The sequence below is a fragment of the Gobius niger genome, assembly GCF_951799975.1.
Source record: "Gobius niger genome assembly, chromosome: 8".
Taxonomy (NCBI): domain Eukaryota; kingdom Metazoa; phylum Chordata; class Actinopteri; order Gobiiformes; family Gobiidae; genus Gobius; species Gobius niger.
The window spans coordinates 5,934,447-5,950,046 of record NC_136859.1 but is presented as its reverse complement, the minus strand read 5'-3'; the positions used below and the strand labels follow the sequence as shown (position 1 = coordinate 5,950,046).

At 42.1% G+C, this 15,600-nt stretch overlaps 1 protein-coding gene across 1 annotated transcript in view; it reads right to left on the bottom strand.

The window, feature by feature from the left end:
• Window positions 1-15,600, bottom strand: part of cadm3 (cell adhesion molecule 3) — a gene marked incomplete at its 5' end in the record, with an annotated part of 225,403 nt that overhangs the window by 3,246 nt on the left and 206,557 nt on the right. Inside the window, one exon of the mRNA XM_079561619.1 lies at window positions 2,025-2,150. Within this exon, the coding sequence (XP_079417745.1) occupies window positions 2,025-2,150 (126 nt within the window). The remainder of the gene's footprint in view (window positions 1-2,024; window positions 2,151-15,600) is intronic.

Sequence of the window (15,600 nt, the reverse complement as noted above, 5' to 3'; positions counted from 1 at the left end):
CGCTTTTGAAAACACTCTCGGACACTAAGATATTGTAATCAAGACCTGTTTGACTTGAATGAAGAGACATTTTAACAAGGCAAAAGCTCAAAGAATTCAGTTTCAGAGAGAGTTCTTTCCCATCGCCAATCAGTTCTTCCTGTGCTTGAAGTCTCTTATAATTTAATGAGAGTCCAGTGCACGTTTTTAGTTTCCTGGTTGAGGAGAAGCCTGTAGTGAAGACACCACAGGAGACAGTGAGATTGCTGAATCCGTGGAAATCCTAATAGTGAAAGATGCCAGAGCCAGCAGCAGGGTGGAAGCACTAAACAGACCCTGGTTTGGTTGAAATATTGCAGAAAGTGTTTGGCGAGCATTAAGTAAATGATGATCCTCGTTACCGACACTGCTGCTGTTGTGTCCTTGAGTGTCTTCAAGTTTCGGGTGTGTTTGTGCAAATTAATTATTAAGCTTTTTTATCGATCGTGAACAGACTAGGAGTTGTGTGTAAGATGGCAATTTGGTGCAAGATTGTGATCAAAACACAAGAGAGACAAGACATCAACAGATTTGTTCTAATGTGAATATTTACTCATTTTCAGCTCCTCTGAGGCGTAAAGGACCAGGGACGGCCTGTTTGAAAGCCTCTGTCTTCTGTCCATCTGCCTTTACGTTCCAAAGTTAGTTCCCAAACTTTCATGGTGTAATTTATTCATGTTTATTCAGTTCATTTACTGTAATACTTCACCCTAACTCACCCTCACTCACTCTACATGGACCTCAGGCGATTAAAACGATGTAGTAGGTTCGCCTATGCCCAGGGTCGGCCCTGAGTTGTTGTACTTTCCTAGTAAAGCTACTATTTGCTTCTAGAAAGTTGTGAAATGTGCTTATCACCATGGACAACACCTCCCACCCTCTGCACGGGGCTGTCAGAAGGTACAACACTACTGTAAAGTAACTCATGTGCAAAACTATGTGCAATAACCCTTGTATCAGCGTCACTGTGTAAACCCCCTGCACTGTCAATGCTTAGTTCTTGATATTTTTCATATTTCTACATTCATTTTGATTATTTATATGTATATACACTTTTGCCCTTAAAGGAACAGGCCACCGTCTTTCCATACGGAGATATGTTCTTTCCTGAGCTTAGACGAGTTGATGTGTACCTGTCTGGTCTTTGTGCCCTCAGTGAAGCACAACGAACAAAGATGTTGTTAGCATTTGGTCTCTCCCAATGTATTCCTATAGCTCCAAGCGGAAGTTGGAACCTACCACGCTCTTCCACGGGCACACACAATGACAAGCTCAGGTAAGAACATATCTCAGTATGGAAGTATGTGTGGAGTATGTGTGTCTGAAGTTAATGTATATTGTACACTGTCCCTGCTCAAATAAAGAAAGAAAGAAAGAAAGAAAGAAAGAAAGAAAGAAAGAAAGAAAGAAAGAAAGAAAGAAAGAAAGAAAGAAAGAAAGAAAGAAAGAAAGAAAGAAAGAAAGAGAAAGCACAGCGACCAAAGATGTTGTTAGCATTTGGCCTCTCCCAACATATTCCTATGGCTCCAAACAGTGGTGAAGTTAGAAGCGACCACGCCCTTTCCAAGGGAACGCACAAAGACCAGACAGATACGCATCAACTCGTCTAAGCTCAGGTAAGAACAAATCTCAGTATGGAAAAACGGTGGCCTGTTCCTTTAAATATTTATATTCCTCATATATTAGATACCTCTAGTTACTATTGATTGCACATTTCCTGTCTATTTGTGCCCCCTGAGTGCTTCTTGAGAGCTGATGGAACAAGAGAGTTTCTCCATGGTGGAATCAATAAAGCCCTATCTTATCTTATAGACTCATCCTGGGAAGATTTAGGACATTTGAAATGTGTTACAAAAGTTATAATGAGTTTGGAGACAGTTAAAATGTTTCTCGGTTTCTCTTTCTGGACACGAGGAGCCCTTCGAAAACGAGACGCTCCACACAAATTCTGCTTTGGATGTTGCAAACAATGTCAAAAAGACTTTGCGAGTGTGCGTGCGAGTCACCTTTGTGTCTGATGAGGTATCTCCCCAGGACGATGAGCAGGCAGAGCAGGATGAACACGATCACCGCCACCACGCCCCCGATCACCGCGTGGTCCACTCCCGTGCCGGCCGCCATCGCCGTGGGGTCTGGAGCGGGGCGAAACGAGGCACGAGTGAGTTACAAGAGACACAGAAGAGAAACAGGGGAGTTTGAAGGAAGAGGCTGGAGATGATGAAAGCCAGTAGAAACAGTATAGAGAGAATACACGGGCGAGGGATATGGAATAAGATAAGAACGCATAAGAAATCGTGTCAATATGTAATGCACTGGATCAGGGGGCTTAAGATGACGGTGACGGAGGAGTGGGAAAAGCCGGGCGAAAAGAGGCCGCGGTGTTTGATTATAGCCGCCTGCGACACGAGCGGAGCTGGTGCAGATTATGTGAGGGAATATTGCGGCTGGTGTTGGCTGAGGAGCTGATACGGGCTTTGTCTTTCATGTGTTACATCGAGTCAAAGCCAATTACAGAACTGTCTGGTTGCACAAAAGCTTTGTTCTCACTGCACGGAGCGCGAGAGAAAAACCTCGTAAAAACTCACGTATTCTGTAAAGTGTGTTCGAGCGCGGCGCCGCTACGTTTTATGAATGCCAAGTAAATTGTGTCCAAGTTTCGGTGTTTTTGAGAGAAATCTCCAAACTGGAATCGTACAAGTATTGAGCTTCATCGTGTTTTGTTGTCAGGGATTGGGTCCAGAAAATTGCCACGTTAGTCTCATGGCCTAAAGTCCTTTCAAAGAAAACCTTAGTGCCTTAGTCAATAAATAATGTCACCACTTTTTGATATTACTGTGAGAAATGTGTTTCATTCAGAACATCTTAAACTTCGTGCCAGCCATTTACCATAAACCAAAAACATTTGTATAAATGATGTAGCTATATTGTTGCTTCTCTGGGGCAAACCCACAGAGAATCGCAAGAGCAACAATACATCTGTAAGGCTATAAGACAATGCGGGTGTAGTTCTCTATAAACACGGAGCCAGCTCAACAAACGTGTGTGTTCACATGAAGCCTGTCATGTGTGTAAAACCACCACCAGGCCTGTGTGTGGCGCTGTGGCGCTACCACAGATAAATTAGCAGGACTGTCTATAGTGCATGCACAGTCGACTCTTTGGAAAGTAAACAATAACAACGGCATGAAAATGAAACTGATTCATTGTTTGTACGATCTGCAGAAGAGATGAGGGGTTGAATTTATTCTTCAGACGTCACAGGACTAAATCAAAGAAACCTGACTGGACTTTCAATGTCAGCTCAAAAACACAACTCTGCAGTGGTTTTCTCTTTCTCTGCTCTACAATTGGAAAATTGTTCCTGACATTTTTGCTTTGCTATCATCAGTCCTCATTTTGGGGCCTAAAAAACGTCCAGGAGGAATTGCTAAATGAATGTGAAATGTCCGGAATTAGCCCCACAAACTTTGGCCGCGACGGGGACAGTCCCACCAATATTTCGCACCTTTCCTTCCTTGGCTCGGCAGAGTTCATAGTGTTATAGATCCATATCGTGATGCACACATGCTTCCCGTTGTAATGAGCATGATGTTTGCTTGGGGACATGCAGAGCTTTTCTCTTTGTCACCTGTGGCTCACAGTGGAGCAAAGGAACTCCTTATACGGTCAGTAGATTGTGCAAAACGCTGGCACTGTGATGTAATTGTTTTAGTAAAAGTTGCGGAAACGGCGTAACGATGGAGCCACGTAAGCGGTGTTTTGAGATCTTTCCACTTGGGGACCTAGTATCAAAAATGTTTGTTTACAAACCCCAAAACGCCGGGTTTGTGTGGATGATTTGTGGGATATGTCGTTGGCTGTGGAACCAGCTGCCATTAGAGATTAGACAGGCCCAGTCTCCACCTGTTTTTAAATCTGTCCTAAAAACGCACATTTTTTCTCTGGCGTTTAACACAGATTGATGTTGCCTGCTGTTGTTGTCATACTTTTTCCTTATATTTTTACTGTAAATATTTGTATCTGTTTCTGTGTGCGGCACTTTGGCCAACACACTTTTTCACTCTTTTTAGCCATTTTTTGGTGGAATATCAACTTATTTATCAAATACAAATATAGTCAAGTATAAATCGGGCCCATATGGATATTTTCTCACAGCAGATTGTTCAGTAGAAGGTAAAAAACGGCGGTTGTAGCTAGCGCTAGCTAACCGTTAGCATTAGCACGATGCTAACATGTAGCATTATGTTAGCATTCTCCATTATTTATGTATTTATGGGCTGTTGAACCACTTTGCTCCTCTTCATGTCTTTGTATCTTTGTTTAGTAGAAAACTATATTCATAATTCAGCGTTTGTTAAAGAAGTTTTTGAATAATTAAAGAAAGTTAAGATTTTTTTAAAGTTGTTTTCCCCCTTATCTGTTTTCACACATGACCATATATGGGCAAATCCAGAGATGCCGTTTGTATCTATGGTATGGTATTGGTCAAATATTTTTTGTGTGTAGTCCTGAGCTTGACTTCGTGTGGACAGGGCCTTAGTTTCTTGATCTTGGTATTCGATGTATTTGGCATCCTCCGTGCCTGGAACAGACTGTTTTGAAAAAGTCTGTTCTAATAGACTTTTCTATATCCTACAGGAGACTTGGTCATTTCCCAAAAGGAATGAAAAGCAAGACGAATGGTCATTTGTCTCACTCTTTCCCTTGAAATTATTCAATCATGTTACTCAAAAACAGCCCTTCTCTCATGGAAAGTGATGAAATACAACCGAGAGCAAAAATTTACTTGAAATGATTCAGTTCCGAGGCAAAGTTGAACCAAATCGAGTTGGGGAAAAAGGCCACCCAACCGACGTCTCCACCGCCGGGCCCTGACAACTGACACGCGCAAAATTGAATCCCATAAAAACGGCGAGCGAACGATGTGAATGACGTCCAATTTCGGCGGAAAAAGACCGTCGAGATGGAGACAGTTTGAAAAGTCGAAGGGTAGGTCTAATAACGGGGGGGGTGTGAGTGGTGGGGGGGGGGAGGAGACGACCAGAACACGGCGGTCCAGTGGAGAGGTGAGGAGGGCGTGCTGACGAGGCGAACCCGGGAACGAGCTCATAAATCCTGCTGTCAGCTTCCGAGAGAGGCCCCCCCCCCCTCCTCCGTCCACCGCCCAGCGCCGCGGACATGGGGAAACGGAGGGGAAGTGAACGCTTGTACCAATTAAAGGGTCGCGGCTGTGTGCATGTAGAGAGAGATTTCCCATTTCCACCGAGTAAATACCGATCAGGCTTGCATTTTTGATGCGGACCGGAGGGGGGCCGGCTGCGGGGAGTCAAACGCTGCGGCCCGATGTTTTGGAAAGTCCACTTTGCAACTGCAGAGTCACTTTAGGAATCAGCTTTAGAGATGGGAGTCTTTGGGATCCATTCTTTTCAAGGACCTGTTCAGGAGACTGGCTCATTCTTTTTATAACGCCATCCACATAAATCATATTATCGAAGACCTGATCGCTGACAGACACGTCTTTTGCCCTTTTCCCTTTTCTTACAGTCATTTTAGCCCTTTGAAAAACGTGCATGGGAATAAAGATTTGCGCCGCAATCGAAGAAAAGAGGCTATAGCTGTCTGGCCGAATAATTTGTGCTTTTCACTAAGGTTGCCTCTTTCACAATTGAGATCTGGTTCAAACTATTACTTACTAGGCAATCAAAAGAGCCAATTTGTCCAACAATGTCAAATCGCTAATGAGCCTTCTGAGACAGGGAGAATCAAGCCTACTCAGTGCCATACCTGTCAAGTTTTGGATTTGAAAATAAGGGACATTATCCGGCGCCTAGTGTGAGCCGTCCCATCACCCCAACCAAGCTCCAAGATGGTGTATAACAGGGGTAGGCAACGTCAGGCCCGGGGGCAAAATCCGGCCCTCCAACATAGCCCCTCTAGCCCTCAAGATGATTATGAGAAGCAGTATTACACAAATCAGAGAGTACTTTTAACATTATTAGACTTCAATGTGAGAAAAAAAGGTAGAAATACTGTCAATGCACCCGATTAGGTCATATATTATGCACAACACTGGCATTTGAAAGAAGTGCACTGGGACAAGAATAGTTTTAAGGAAGAAATGACATATATCTACTTGAATTAACAGATTAAATCTAAGGTTTGAGTAGATTTGGTAGTAGTAGTTCTCTTCAGATCATTTTGTGTCATAGCATTTGTATCTTGGACTGGTTCAAACCGACTCAAATTGAACATAGAAGAACTTTAATTCAAGCAATTTTAAGTCATTTATCTCATTTAAGATGGTCATTTTTCGAGTGTTGTGCTTTACTTTGGGCTAATAATCAGTGGCTTTGGCCCTCGGTCTATCTACAATAAAGAAAATCGGCCCTCCGCCAAGGAAACTTGCCTACCCCTGCTTTAAGGTCTGTGGACTCTTGCCTGAACCTGATTTTATTTTTCAACCCCTTACCCAATGGGACATTTTCGGAATAATGAGATGTCGTACTACAATATGGTGGTTTCCCAGCCAAAATGGGAGACTTGAGCTATGCTAACCTTGCGACATCTGCTACCCAGGCTACTGCAGTTCTCACAAGGCTAGAGTCTCAGTTTGGAGAGGCAGAGGAATCTTTTTTCCTTATCATTTTTTCCATTGTACAAGAGATTTACGGGATAATACTAACACGAGAGGTCGGCGGGACAGAGGGGTAAAATAACTTGACAGCCACGCTGCAAGACGAACTGTCCCGAGACTTGACTTTTCAATCTCACAAATCTCTTGAAAGGTGATGCGTTTGTGTTCAATCCATTGATCGGTCGGACCAAATATGTAGCAAGTAGGTTATAGCAATTTTTACAACACAATGACGATTAGATCTGGTGCGACACACATTCTATCTAAGTACATTTTTAATTGTTTTAGTGCTTTGTAGTTTAGAGTATGGACTTGGCTGAGATTCTCTTAAAGAGGGGGTATTATGCTTTTTTCAGCCACATAGCACCAGTCTATAGCACACTACAATGATGACGAAACCTTCTGTTGGTCTGTCAATGCAGTAAATTAGAATAACTGCCTTGTATAAAATTGCTCTTTCAAAATGGCGGCAGCAAATGACTTGAAATAGGCCCCTGTCTCTTTAAGAACCTCTGACCTTTTCCGACACGCCCCCTCCACACGCATCACAACAACACTGCGCTCGTTGTCTCAACGGTATTGAAACTACGATCGGTGCATTTTAATTTTTATTGTTGGAAAGGAGCTACTGTTTATCACTTTGTGAACAATGGCCACACAGGATGTGATTTGAAGACGAACCTTCCACACCGGACGCTTGGAAGGGGCTCTTGCCCGAAACATAACTGCTGTTTGGAGGCTATCTCTTTGCATCTGCCATGCCCTATGGATCTCTAACTATACCCCCATGGACGACACCAGGATCTGCAGGAGCCCATACGATTCAAAAGACGGACATTATCTGTGCAGGTGGACAATGGTTTTTCGAGGTTACCCGTTAGCTTGTTATAATCGACTACAGCTCATTGTTGATGAAAAGTCTGTAATAAACCACAAATGTGTAAAGCCAGGCTCATTGTGTGATCATCGTAAAGGCTGCTTTGAGTAGTTGCCTGCTTTATTGACGTTATTTGTGCATAATATGCTGCCTGTTTTCAATGACTGTTGTGAAGGTGAAGGTTGTTAGCTTGTCGCGGCTAGTAGTGCCTTAGCTCCAGGAGAAACCACTCGGCTACGACTCACTGTAGATGAAATGTGAGCAATAAACTACACTATCAACAAGCCAGGCTCCGTGTGTCATCATCATAAAGGCTGCTTCAAGCAGTTGCCTGTTTTAGTGACGTTTTCAATGCATAATATGCTGCTTGTATTCAGTGAATTTTCCCGTTAGCTTGTCGCGGCTAGCTTGTTAGCTCCGGGAGAAAACCACTCGGCTACGACTCACTGTAGATGAAATGTGAGCAATAAACTACGAAATCAACAAGCCAGGCTCAGTGTGTGATCATCATAAAGGCTGCTTCAAGCAGTTGCCGTTTTAGTGACGTTTTCAATGCATAATATGCTGCTTGTATTCAGTGAATTTTCCCGTTAGCTTGTCGCGGCTAGCTTGTTAGCTCCGGGAGAAAACCACTCGGCTATGACCCATTGTAGATGAAATGTGAGCAATAAACTTCCAAATCAACAAGCCTGGCTCCGTGTGTGATCATTGTTAAACGGTTCTTTATGTGTGTGGTGGTTTTATTGACTTTATGTGTGCATATTTCTCGTTTTCACGTGATGACTCGAGGTTTAGCTTAGCATTAGCTTTCTCCGGAGGCTCTGTGCATCATCAAGGCCCAGCGCAGAACCAGACACTGAAATAAGTGTTCTTGTCACCGGTTTTAATCTTGGGTGTTTAGGTAACAGAAACACTGATGTGTGTCTTTGTAAAAGTCTGCTGTGGCTCCGGTTCACAACACATGAAGCTAATCCTCCATGATGACTCTGTTTACATCTTAGGGCTAGACACTGCGGGGAGGGGGTTCTGCTGAGGAGCAGTGGTTGGTTACTCGGCTGGTGACGAAAGGTCGGAGGCGTATCCTGGAGGTCGAGGGCGTTTCCTAAAGGAATCAGGCGTTTTATCCCTAAAATGGCCGCCATCAGAGTTTCTACAGATTACTCGAAAATACGTGAATGTGCCAAGGCAACACTTCAGGCATGGTTTTAATGAGGGAATGACTTAATAACATGATGTAAAGCTTGAAAAAGTCGATTTTGCATAATACCCCCCCTTTAAACAAGGCGCCTTTGATCCAACCAGCACCACATTCTCTTCACTTTCCAAACTAATTTCACGAGAGAATTCCAGATTGATCTTATTGCGCTTGTATCATTCGAAATTCAGCTCATACAAAGTCGAAGCAATTTTTATGGACCAAGTTTCATTTGAACTATAGGGATGCACCTTTTTGACCGTTCATCTGGCCGATACCGATCTGATACCGATCCGATACAGTCTTTTTGTATTACTATATTTTTATATAAGATATATCATCATATATTGTTGCCTATGGATATCACAGTAGTTTTACCAGTTTTTTTTATAAACATGCAAGAGGTTTTTAACCCCTTAACTCCCACCTGAACCGAGCACATTTTCTCCAGTTTGGCTTTACCCCAGTCCAAAAGCTTCTGGAAAAAAGCTGTGAAAATAGCAACAAAACTGAGACGAACACAATGATGGAAATGTGACAAAAAAGTTAGAAAACATTGACAAAAAAGTGATGAAAAATTGATGAAGAAGAGGCAAAAATGTCACAAAAATGTCACAAGAAATTGACAAAAAATTGACGAAAAAATGACAAAAATCTGACAAAATCTGACAAAAAATAACCAAAAATTACAAAAAAAAAGACAAAAATGTGACAAAATGGTACAAAAAAATGACAAAAATGTGATAAAAATTTGACAAAAAATAACCAAAATTTGACAAAAAATGACACACAAAAAATGACGAAAAAATGACAAAAATGTGACAAAAAATGACAAAAAAGTTACAAAAATGAGTTGAACACCCAACAAAAAAATTATTGAAAAAAATCTGATGACGTGAGGAAAAAGATCCTCTCGGTTCAGGCGGGAGTTAAGAGGTTAAATTAGAACGTTTTTCAGAAGCAGGTGCTAGTAGGCAAAGTAATTTATATCCTCCTGTGTGATGTGGATGTTGTTCTTTTATCATCGATCGTTTCTGTGATTTTATTTTGGGAAGCCTCTGAATTCTGTTTTGAAATGTGTCTTGTGAGCACTGATGAGCAAGACACAATAATAAGAATAAATCAAATCAAATAAATCAAATCAGTATCCTAGCTTAGCGATAACATGAAGGCCGTGAATCTGTGGTCCTGGATCTGCAGCGGCTCCAGCCTGCAGGTTTACCTCTATGTTGCGGTGCGGTAAACCTGCAGGCTGGAGCTGCTACAGATCCATGACCACAGATTCATGGCCGTCTTGCAGGGCCGGACTGGGACAGAAAAACGGACCTAGACTCTGACCAGGTCCAAATTAGTGTAAATGCAGCACTTCTACAAAGACATATTTTAACCACCTTTTCTCCAGTTCGGCTTTACCCAAATCTAAAAGCTTCTAGACTGGGGAAGAAAGAAAGTCTCATTTGAAAGTTGAGGCCTATACAAAAAGTGACGTTGTCGCTGCATTTTGGTCACATATGTTGCTTTTTAATCACTTGTTTGTGGCTTTTTAGGGTGTTTTTTTTTTGTTGCTTTTTCATCACTTTTTCATTGCAGTCATGGTTTTGTTTTGTTGTATTTTTTGGTGTTTTTGTCATGATTTCATCTCTTTTTTGTTGCGTTTTTGTTGCTTTTCCCGATGCATTTTTGTTCCGTTTTCATCCTTGTTTTCGTAGCTATTTTAATGCTTCTCTTTTAAGCTTTTAGATTTGGGTAAAGCTTGGTTAAGGCGGGGGGGGGGAGGGGTTAAGGAGACAATGAGAGACCAGACCGGTGGCCCTAGAGCCAGTGGCCCCTCGGTGCTCTTCCAGAATCTGCTCCAATCCGATACTCTAAAAAAGCCTGATCGGCTACCGATACAATACAGAATATCGGATTGGTACATCCCTAATTTGAACAGTGCGACTTTGCCTTTTAGAATGAGAAATTGGTGCAGTTTGTCATACGAACATGCTGTAATTTGAATAGTGCATTCGGACTTTTTAACTCCAGTTCTCTCAAAAAGCACCAAATGAGAGTGAGCAGAAGTTTTCCACTCTTTCTGGCGTAAACTGTGCCTGAGCTTTGAACAACAAAGATCGTCTGTGCAGGCTTGCGAGTGTGGGCAGAAGAATGAAATATTTATGCGTCCACTGAACTCCACAAAGACAAAACACACGGGACTGAACAGGAACAGGTTCAAACGGACGGAGACAGACAGACAGAGGGGGCCAACCAACAGGGACTGAGATCAGATACCTTCAGCGTCTTCAGGATGGACACAGAAGATGGAGGGGTGGAGATGATATGAGCGACAGTTTGTCAAAGGGGAGCGAGGATGAGGAGAGAGAGAGGAGACAACATCATGAGACAGCTGATGGTCACTGCAGCCACATGATGAGCTTTTCTTATGCGGAGAATGGAAGAGACGGACAGAAGACGTTCATTTCACATCACAGCGGTTGTTCTAACACTAAAACTAGAATTTAAATGTTTAAGTTTCTGTATACAGTTAGTGATAAACAGTGCAGCTTGAGCATGAAACACCAGGTTCCCCTTTCCCTATAGAAGGGGGAAAGAAGAGCAGGAATTCAACCCTGGCTAGTGTTTGCTAATGCGCATGGGAGAATCCAGCGGAAAAAAGACGTTAAATTGACCAACCCATCATAATACTGACTTTTTAGAAAACGTGGAAAACAGAGAATCTTGATACAGGAATCTTGATACTGTTACAAAGTGCACCTTGACTACAGAACAACAACTTTACATGCACTTCCTGAGCACTTTGCTTCTTTTGCGTTTTTGGACATGAAGCTTATTTTAATGGGTTCGACACACGGGAGGCGACAGCGACTGGCGAAACTCATGGGAGATGAAAACTAACACATGAGACGCGATAAAACATATACATATAATCATCGGTGATTGTTTAAATGGGGAAACATTGAAGACGATATGGCTGTTGTTTCCAACAGACTGACTAATGTTGGGGAATGTATAAAAGTTTTACCCTTTTAGATCGTTATTTAGTCAATTAAACCCCCACTGACTGGTTGAACATTTCTCAACTTTCTTGGATCTCACATTGCACGAATTTTGCCTGTTGCGGAGCGGAGGGAGGGAAGACGATTTTCACCTTGTCGCGCTAGCTCCTTTGCAAATGAATCGAAGCGGAACAACATCGCTTCCTGTGTGTCGAGCCCATTACGGGTTTAATATTTAAAGAAGAAATAAGTAACTTGTATACCTTAATAAATCATTTTTGTAGTCCTTCTGGGGGTAATACTGGGATGATACACAGTTAGCTTTGCCTGTTAGCCTGTTAGCTTCTTCTTCACGATTCCATTAGTGTGTATCATCCCAGTATTACCTTAATAAATCCTTTTCGTAGTCCTTCTGGGGGTAATACTGGGATGATACACACTAATGGAATCATGAAGAAGAAGCTAACAGGCTAACAGGCAAAGCTGTTAGCCTGTTAGCTAGCGCCACTTAAACAGTATTTACAGCCAAGTTTGAGTGAAAATTAAATGAAAATTGGATGTACAATATCCCTCTCTCCCTTTGTCTTTTCTGTCAGCGTAGTATTTACTCTCAAGGACAATTAATGAGTAAAAAATCGTAACATGCTACGACACCTGCAGTGGCGCTTTTGGCCTCTAGGGGCCTGAGTGACTTAGTTCTTCTTTAAAAGTGCATTCGGGAACTTTTTATGCGGAAATAAAACAAACCTTGATATTAGTGCTTATTTGACCTTTTGATTTCATTCCATTACATTCTATGAAGCTCCAGGATCAGTTGTTTTTAGGGTTTCTGGTTGATTATCACTGCTCATGGAACAATCTCCACTTGCTGAGAAAACCTACCAGAGACCCTCAAAAATAAAGGTGCCATGCAAACATGCTGACTAAAAGGTCAATACGCACTATATCGAGGTTCTTCCTAAAACTGAAAAACAATCTTTTCATTGGGCAAAAGTTCTGAAAATGTCACTCATAACAGGAGAAAGTCGTGTGTCAGAAACCGAGATCAGCACTATCATTATCATTATTACGGGCTCTGCGCCTCGGAAAGGGACTCAGTCTCTGATAGTGGTGTAGACATCGAGGAAGGTCAGAGTTATGCAAAGACGGAAACACAAACAGCCCAGTGATGGCTGAACATTATCCTCTGTGACCGAGGTAATTACTGAACAAAGGCAGTACTAATTATCTATAGATCACGCTGAAAAAACACGATAAACAAAGTGCTGGACTGTTGTGGAAATGTGTCCTAGGAGAACTAACTAGACGTGGTTTTATTTTGTTCCTTTTGTTATTGTTTGACATAGTTTTAGCTGCGTATTTATATATATATATAAACCCGATATATATGATATGTCCATCACAAACACAAAAATGTGATAAAAATTAGACAAAAAAATAACCAAAATTTGACCAAAAATGACAAGAAAAAATGACAAAAATGTGACAAAAAATGACAAAAAAGTTACAAAAATGAGTTGAATACCCAACAAAAAAATGATGGAAAAAAATCTGATGACGTGAGGAAAAAGATCCTCTCGGTTCAGGCGGGAGTTAAGAGGTTAAATTAGAACGTTTTTCAGAAGCAGGTGTTAGTAGGAAAAGTAATTTATATCCTCCTGTGTGATGTGGATGTTGTTCTTTTATCATCGATCGTTTCTGTGATTTTATTTGGGAAGCCTCTGAATTCTGTTTTGAAATGTGTCTTGTGGGCACTTATGAGCAAGACACAATAATAAGACTAAATCAAATCAAATAAATCAGTATCCTAGCTTAGCGATAACATGAAGGCCGTGAATCTGTGGTCCTGGATCTGCAGCGGCTCCAGCCTGCAGGTTTACCTCTATGTTGCGGTGCGGTAAACCTGCAGGCTGGAGCTGCTACAGATCCAGGACCACAGATTCATGGCCGTCTTGCAGGGCCGGACTGGGACAGAAAAACGGACCTGGACTCTGACCAGCCTGGTCCAAATTAGTGTAAATGCAGCACTTCTACAAAGACACATTTGAACCTCCTTTTCTCCAGTTCGGCTTTACCCAAATCTAAGAGTTTCTAGACTGGAAGAAAGAAAGTCTCATTTGAAACTTGAGGCCTAAAAAAGTGACGTTGTCGCTGCATTTTGGTCACATATGTTGCTTTTGAAAGTTTTGTGGCTTTTTAGGGTGTTTTTTTGGGGGGGCTTTTTCATCACTTTTTTCATTGCAGTCATGATTTTGTTTTGTTGCATTTTTTTGTGTTTTTGTCATGTTTTCATCTCTTTTTTGTTGCGTTTTTGTTGCTTTTCCCGATACATTTTTGTTCCGTTTTCATCCTCGTTTTCGTAGCTATTTTAATGCTTCTCTTTTAAGCTTTTAGATTTGGGTAAAGCTTGGTTAAGGCGGGGGGGGGGGGGGGGGAGGGGTTAAGGAGACAATGAGAGACCAGACCAGTGGCCCTAGAGCCAGTGGTCCATCTGTGTTCTTCCAGAATCTGCTCCAATCCGATACTCTAAAAAAGCCTGATCGGCTACCGATACAATACAGAATATCGGATTGGTACATCCCTAATTTGAACAGTGTGACTTTGCCTTTTAGAATGAGAAATTGGTGCAGTTTGTCATACGAACATGCTGTAATTTGAATAGCGCGTGCATTCGGCATTTTTAACTCCAGTTCTCTCAAAAAGCACCAAATGAGAGTGAGCAGAAGTTTTCCACTCTTTCTGGCGTAAACTGTGCCTGAGCTTTGAACAACAAAGATGGACTGTGCAGGCTTGCGAGTGTGGGCAGAAGAATGAAATATTTATGCGTCCACTGAACTCCACAAAGACAAAACACACGGGACTGAACAGGAACAGGTTCAAACGGACGGAGACAGACAGACAGAGGGGGCCAACCAACAGGGACTGAGATCAGATACCTTCGGCGTCTTCAGGATGGACACAGAAGATGGAGGGGTGGAGATGATATGAGCGACAGTTTGTCAAAGGGGAGCGAGGATGAGGAGAGAGAGAGGAGACAACATCATGAGACAGCTGATGGTCACTGCAGCCACATGATGAGCTTTTCTTATGCGGAGAATGGAAGAGACGGACAGAAGACGTTCATTTCACATCACAGCGGTTGTTATAACACGAAAACTACAATAAGTTTCTGTATACAGTTAGTGATAAACAGTGCAGCTTGAGCATGAAACACCAGGTTCCCCTTTCCCTATAAAAGGGGGAAAGAAGAGCAGGAATTCAAGTGCTAGTGTTTGCTAATACACATGGGAGAATCCAGCGGAAAAAGATGTTAAATTGACCAACCCATCATAATACTGACTTTTTAGAAAACGTAGAAAACAGAGATCTTGATACAGGAAAAAAGCTTTGGAAGTTTCTGTTACAAAGCGCACCTTGACTACAGAACAACAACTTTACATGCACTTCCTGAGCACTTTGTTTCTTTTGCGTTTTTTGGACATGAAGCTTATTTTAATGGGTTCGACACACGAGAGGCGACAAACGACAGCGACAGGCGAAACTCATGGCCTCCGAGATGAAAACTAACACATGAGACGCGATAAAACATATACATATAATCATCGATGATTGTTTAAATGGGGAAACATTGAAGACGATATGGCTGGATATTAAGCTTCTGCAACAGACTGACTAATGTTGGGGAATGTATAAAAGTTTTACCCTTTTAGATCGTTATTTAGTCAATTAAACCCCCACTGACTGGTTGAACATTTCTCAACTTTCTTGGATCTCACATTGCACGAATCTCGCCTGTGGCGGAGCGGAGGGAGGGAAGACGATTTTCTCCTGGTCGCGCTAGCTCCTTTGCAAATGAAGCGAAGCGGAACAACATCGCCTC